Source organism: Lactuca sativa, chromosome 5 (genome assembly GCF_002870075.4).
Source record: "Lactuca sativa cultivar Salinas chromosome 5, Lsat_Salinas_v11, whole genome shotgun sequence".
NCBI lineage: Eukaryota > Viridiplantae > Streptophyta > Magnoliopsida > Asterales > Asteraceae > Lactuca > Lactuca sativa.
Window position 1 is genome coordinate 228,055,709 of NC_056627.2, and position 7,271 is coordinate 228,062,979.

The 7,271-nt window shown below is 31.1% G+C and overlaps 1 protein-coding gene across 1 annotated transcript; it reads left to right on the plus strand.

The window, feature by feature from the left end:
* The first annotated feature begins 1,710 nt into the window (after nt 1-1,710).
* On the plus strand, nt 1,711-3,721 carry LOC111881852 (phosphopantothenoylcysteine decarboxylase subunit VHS3). The gene is made up of 3 exons (XM_023878242.3): nt 1,711-2,045; nt 3,045-3,103; nt 3,187-3,721. The coding sequence occupies exons 1-3, from the start codon at nt 1,917-1,919 to the stop codon at nt 3,524-3,526; spliced, it is 528 nt and encodes a 175-aa protein (XP_023734010.1). The 5' UTR covers nt 1,711-1,916; the 3' UTR covers nt 3,527-3,721.
* The last annotated feature ends 3,550 nt before the right edge of the window (nt 3,722-7,271 follow it).

Here is a 7,271-nt window from a genome sequence, read left to right on the forward strand (position 1 = left end):
CATTGCCAAACACTTTCATTTCATCTAGCTTATGATGAGAAACCATTGGAAAAATACCACCACCATCACTCGGTCACCACCACCACTTATAAATGTTATTGGGGTTTGTTGCGCATTATGTGGGATATGAAGGATTCCATTGGATTATGAAGAGGTTGTCGTAGGTGGCTACCAACAACGCTGGGTGGAATAGGGTATAATATCTATGGAACCTCCGATGAAGGTGTTTGGAGGTGATCCTGCTAATTTTTGACGATGATAATCGACACTTTTACGTATTTCGACGACTTTGTGGTGAAACTAATAAATTTAAAAACAGTTAATAGTATACATTCAAAATAAAATAATAATCCAATAAGATAATATTTATTATATTAAAAAAATAATAAATTAAAAGTAATATTTCAATAAATTAATAATTCAAAAAAATTACAATAATTAATAATCCAATAATGTATTATTTACTATGATGTAAATATTATATATTAAAAATAATATTTGTTGATATATAATAATCTAATAAAAAACAATTGCTCCAACTAAATGAAATTATAAAAAGAGTCAACTAAAAGAAATTAATAATCCAATAAAATACTGTTTCGTAATATGTAATAATCCCATAATATAGTATTTATTATGATATAAATATGATATATTAAAAACTATATGTACTGATACATAATAATTCAATAAAAAAGAATTACTTCAACAAAAAAAATTAAAAAAAATAATTAGCTAAAATAAATTAATAATCCAATACAACAACATTTAGTATATGAAGAAAATAATAAATTAAACGTAATAATACAATGAAAAATGTTTAAAATTTATAAAAATTAACTAAAAAAATTAATAATCCAATAATATAATATTTATTACGATATAAATATTATATATTAAAAACTATATGTATTGATATATAATAATTTAATAAAAAAGAATTACTCCAACAATTTTTTTTTAAAAAAATCAACTAAAATAAATTAATAATTCAATAAAAAATATTTATTAAAATATAATATTATATATTAAAAATAATATCTATTAATATATAATACTTTATTAAAATAAAAAAGAATATATACAAAAATGGTCCTTATAGTATAGTAAAAGACAAAACTGTGAAAATGGTCCCTGGGGGTAAAATTGTCATTTTAAGGAACTTAACGGATGAGGGACCAAAACCACAACAAAACTTGTTGAAAAGGACCAAATCTGCAACTTTTCAAACGTTTGGACCATAACCACATAAAATAAGAAACCACAGGGACCATTTTTGCAGTTTTGTCTACTTTTTCAATAACCACATTAATATCCTTTATAAATTTGTCCAACAAAAATTTGATTTATTATTTAATATTTTAATAATTTATACAATTCTTAAAATTTTATGTAGATCTTTTTATAACAAATTGAAAACTACTCTATAAATTATTGAATAGTTTACTTAATAAAAAATAAAAATGAACTAAATTAATGTTATTAACATTTTAAAAGATATCTTATCTTGAAATGGATGTGCATATTATTTGAATTTTTGAATTTCCTATTGGGAAGAGTGTAAGCCTTAATTACATTTTCAAAATTTGAAAATGCAGATCGAAAGTTTCAAATACATCCAGGTCAAAGTAAAGTTATCACAATTTTACCCCTAACTTATACACATTTTGCAATTCACACCCAACAAAACCCTAGAACACTTCTTGTTTCAATCAAACAAAAACCCTTGGCCCCGACACCCAAAGGAATCAAGCCTTTCGAACCCTAACCCCACAATTCCTTTCGTTCACAGTCTCTTATCTACTCTCTCCCTGGCTTTGTTACCGTTACACATTTCTTAAACCTTCATCCGGTGGAAAGTATAAAATCTTTGATTTTCAAGTCGGTTGTCAAGATAATTTTTGTGGGTTTTCGCAATGGAATTAGTGAAATCGTCCAGCTCTGATTTAGGGTATTTACAGAGAAAAATGGCATCTCTCGCCGGAGCGATAGCTTTTGAAAGCCTTTTGGCTGCTGAGATTTCTATTGCTTGCCTTGTCATGATGGTATAAATAATTCTGAATCCTTTACTTTTTCCTTTTTTTTCCATTTTGGGTTTCAAAATCACTGAAAATTTTGAAGCTAAATTGCTAAATTCATGGTCTAAATGACTTTTTGTTGTATTTGTTATAATTGGGGTTTTGCTTCTAGGGTTTAATCTGTCTTTCATGTCTTTTGGTTTTACGCATAATCACTGTGTTATTGCTTTTGCTTACTGTGTTAACTAATTGGGTTCTATAGATGCCCACCAGGTGTTTGATGTTTGGATCTTATGTTGTTTGTTACTATGAAGATAGTTTTTGCCCTTTTAAGTTCCTGTTTAACTTCTGATAACGAGACTTCAAAGTTTTAAGCTTTTATTCTTCCTTCCTTTGGTTTTCCTCTACTTCTATAGTTAATAGTAATCGACAATCTTTTCTCAAGTTTCCAGATTAATTTGTTTTTCCTTTAATTTTAAAGTCAAGAGTGATCGACCTTTTTAAACCATTTTCTTGGAAGTTAACCATGTTTCTTGTGAATAATTCTCAAATTCAGTTCTTTTTTGAGTTTTCAGAAAAATTAAAGGTTTGTTTCCATTGTGAAGTTGGGTATGATGAAAAGCTCAGAAAACCAATAAACGCCTAAAGCTGATTGTTCTTTTGCGCTTTCAAGATTTTTTTGGTGTTGAATATAATTATGTTTCTTAAGTTGGGTTATGAAGAAAAAGTTCATCTTTTCACTTTTGAGTTTCAAAAAATTTATATTGTTGCCAGCTAGCTTTCCATGACTCAACATCAACCTTGTCTCCCTTATTGCTTTTTTCCTCTTTTTTATTATATACTCTCAGGGTAAGTGCTGTTTAAAAGAAAATTGAGAAAGTTCCTGAATACTTGGGGAAATGAAAGGAAAAATAAATTTTGGCAAACTTTTGATGGCAATATGACATGAAATACTCCCAAAATTTTGCATTTTTATAGTTTGGTTCAATTTTTTCATGAGAAATCTTGTGTTTTTTTATTATGCAGATGGGACTTCTGCTTCAAGATGGAAGTACATTGGCAAATTTGATTGGAAATGATCAAAGGTAGTGACAAATTTTATCATGAGAAATCTTGTGTTTTTATAATCTGAAAATTTTATAAAATTTTGATTTTTTTTTTCTTGCAGGTTTCCTTTTTCCGAGCTTAACAAGAAGAGCTCAACTGAACTTGAAGCAAAAGATGGAAGTGACACAGAGGATGATGATGAAGAAGAAGACAATGATGCAGAGGAGCCAGAAGATGATGCTGGAGATGAAGATTTCTCAGGTGAAGAAGAAGCTGGAGATGATGATGATGATGAAGCTGATGCTGAGGAGGATCCTGCTACTAATGGCAATCAAGGTAGTGATGATGATGATGACGATGATGATGATGAAGAAGATGATGATGATGATGATGATGAGGAGGAAGAAGAAGAGGAGGATGATGATGAGGAAGAACAACCACCAGCTAAGAAGAGAAAGTGAAGCTACATTTGTTGTTAGATGGGGATGTTTTATTATCACGTATGGAGTATGTAGTAGGAATGGTTGACTTGTTTATTTTATTTTGGTTTTGTCTTTTTTTAATTGTAGGATATTTAACAATCTAAACCCTTGTTCCGAATGGTTATCGTGTTTTCATAACTTTCAATGCATAATTCGAGTTGGGGTTCGTGTGAATTTAGTAGTTTGTGTTTGTTACATTGCACTAGTGTAGATTGAGTGCACAAATGTTCTAGGTTTTTTTTGGGAAACTGACTTAGGAGGGTAATTATCTTTTATCCGTGTTTACATATTGACAACTTTTTTTTTGTACATAATAAAACAACTAATTTGTTTTAACTGTTTAAATTACACCAATATTACCGGCTAATATATGTTTTAACCGGTAACTCAAAGGGAAAATGACTTAGGAGGGTAACTATCTTTTATTCGTGTTCACATATTGGCAACTTCTTATTTTTTGTACATAAGAAAGCAACTAACTTGTTTTAACTGTGTAACATTCCAAAAATCATGACTAAAAATTTCGTTTTTAATTTAATACTAAAACCATAATTGTCAAACCATTAATTTAATACTCCGGCATCGGGTCTCGCCCGACATCAGGCCCCGCCTGGCATCGAGCCACGCTCGATATACAGATCTGTCTTTCTTAGGCCCCGTCTGTCTCTAGGCCCTGCCCGCTAAACACATACAATCATATAACATGCTAACACATAAAGAAACATACTCTACTGTATCGCTGTCTTAAGAAACATACTCTGCTAATAATGAGATACGGAAGTTTGTCCGTACTCAGCTAGTTCCAGCTAGGGCTTCAACAGTGTAAGGTGAGTCTCCTCACTGTGTGAATGGGTCTAAGGCCACAATGCCAGCCCATGTAGTCTATGAGTAAGAAGACCCGGGGGTTAGCCCTAGGCATTGTATGCTAGTATGTTATTCCAGACCAAGGTCTGATGTCGGGCGGGTGCCCGAGGAATGTTTGCATGTTAGATTATACTTGTTGTTTGTGTGATACTTGTATGTGCTTGGTAAAGAGGTGAGTGTGAGCGAGGTCCTGTATCTCATCACTAGTTGAGTACGGACAATGTTTTGTATCTAATTATTAGCAGAGTATGTTTCTTAGGATAGGGATACAATAGAATATGTTTCTTTATGTGTTAGCATGTTATATGACTGTATGTGTTTAACGGGCGGGGCCCGGAGACAGGCGGGCCCTAAGAGAGACATATATGTATACGGAGCGGGGCTCGATGCCAGGCAGGGCCTAATGCCAGAGTATTAAATTAATGGTTTGACAATTATGGTTTTAGTATTAAATTAAAAACGAAATTTTTGGTCATGATTTTTGGGATGTTACATAGTTAAAACAAGTTAGTTGCTTTCTTATGTACAAAAAATAAGAAGTTGCCAATATGTGAACACAGATAAGAGGTAGTTATCCTGCTAAGTCATTTTCCGTTTGAGTTACCGGTTAAAACAGGTATTAACCGGTAACATTGGTGTAATTTAAACAGTTAAAACAAGTTAGTTACTTTATTATGTACAAAAAATAAGAAGTTGCTAATATGTGAACACGGATATGAGGTAGTTACCCTCCTAAATCATTTTCCTTTTCTTTTTTATGATAAGGAGGAGGAATTTACAACTTTTGCTCATACAAGAGATCGAGAATGTTGTTTTCTTGTTGTTTTAGATTTTTGGGTAAAAAATAGTTAGAAATTGTCCGGTTCACCGGTTTCAGACCCAATCCAAATTCAAACATAATGCATTTCAAATGTAATTGTTTAGCTTGTGGTGTCCGTGTCATGTCATGACAACTTTAAACTCATGTACATTGAAGGACATTTTGCAATGGTATATGTTGACTTATTTGAATACACCTTCATTTTTTAGGATAAGAGCATCTCCGATAAGAGCATCTCTAATGGGAATTTTTTTATAGTATATCTTTTTTTTGAATGATCACTAATTACCATTGGAGCAGAGAACTTATTTGTTTTTTATTGACCACTCAATATATATTGAATGATCAATATACTTGTATCATTTGTATATATAAGCTCTTCTAGTTGAACCATATTTCAATTATCCATTTATTTCTAATTTAATTTTAAATATTTTTTATTGGTTTACCATTAATTATGAATAATTAAATATTTACTAACATCTCATTTTTAATATAAAATTTTATGGCTATATAAATAATGAACCTATATATTTGTATTTATACGTCCGTATAAAAAACATTTTAGATAAATGTTATGAACCGATCTAAATGATGGTGTTTTATAAAACATTTTAGATAAATGAGGATATATTAGTTAACTTTATAAAAAAAGCTATTTAAATAAGCTTAACCATTGGAGTGCTTATTTATTTATAGGTAAAAACTAATATAAAGATGATACGACACTTATTTTAAGTCATAACATGGTGTAACCACTAGAGATGCTCTAAGAGATAGCTAGTGGCATGGATGAATGTTTTAGTTATGACATTGAACTTTGATCTACCTTACATAAAATATCCTTGTGGGGATGGTGTTGTTGCCTTCATGTATCGCATCCTTTAGTAATATACTTACCACCCATATGAACATATAAGACTAAAAAATAAATTTAGATTTATTTGATTTATTACAAATGCATAAATTAATTTTAATTATTATATAGGATTCATGTTTGATTTATAAGAAAATAAAATCAAATTATGAGCCGGGGAGATAAGGTAATAACTCGTGAACATTTAAATTCGTAGAAGCTCACTAAGGGAAGTTCATTAAAGAGTAAAGATGCATGCCAATTCTCTCAAGATTCAAACCATTTGGTTAGGTATTATGGGGAACTTCACAAGAAGGTTGAGAGTGAGGGTAGTTTGTTTATGGCTATTTACGACGAGTCTTCGGGTGCACTTTTGGGGTACTTGAACATCTAATGGCATTCAGATTCGTGTGTTTCGAATGTGACAGAGTTCTGTTGATCGGTGGTTGTTTGTGTCATTTGGGTTTTGCGGTTGGGTGCGTATGTTGTAACAACCATGTTTGTGTAAGACTTGTAGTTGAACTACATGCGATGGTAGTAGGTATATACATGTGGATATGAGTGATGATATGAAGCAAACATGGTAAATAGTATCGGTGAAAGTACATTACCTTAATGGATAATGTGTGTGATATATGGTATTGTTAATGAAGAGAGCATACTTCTATCAAATTCTTTAATAAATGTTGGAAACCTATAATGAGATGGTTTTTACGAGTTACAAGTTAATACACTAAAATGTTGGAATGTATGTGGGAGTTCAAGATGGACATGTTAAAGTATAATGCTCAAATGAGTGTTGGACTAAACCAAGAGACATGTAAATATAGGCCATTGAACCTCTAAAAAGCAAGACAATTACGAGAAACATAAAATAAGAAGCCATAAAGGACTCTTTCATCGTTTTGAAACATTTTGAATAACATAAATTAGAGTTACTGTGGAATCGTTTTTGATAAAACAAGATAACAAAATAAGAGCCATTGATCTAATAACACAATTAGTCCCAAATGATTTTCCCCCATGCTGGACGATGTTATTCGGTATGGATGCTAGCTTGATATTTTTGGTGAAATCATCCTAGACAATTTTACAATCACCCCGGATCATTTTAAGGTGTTAAGTGGCATTTAAGATGGAAATCTTCATTTTACTCATTTCCTCCCAAATCAGTTCCAAGAGAT

Coding starts and splice junctions, on each gene's coding strand:
- LOC111881852 (XM_023878242.3), top strand. CDS start 1,917: ATGGAATTAGTGAAATCGTCCAGCTCTGATTTAGGGTATTTACAGAGA. Junction 2,046..3,044: donor TTGCTTGCCTTGTCATGATG/GTATAAATAATT, acceptor TTTATTATGCAG/ATGGGACTTCTGCTTCAAGA. Junction 3,104..3,186: donor TTGATTGGAAATGATCAAAG/GTAGTGACAAAT, acceptor TTTTTCTTGCAG/GTTTCCTTTTTCCGAGCTTA.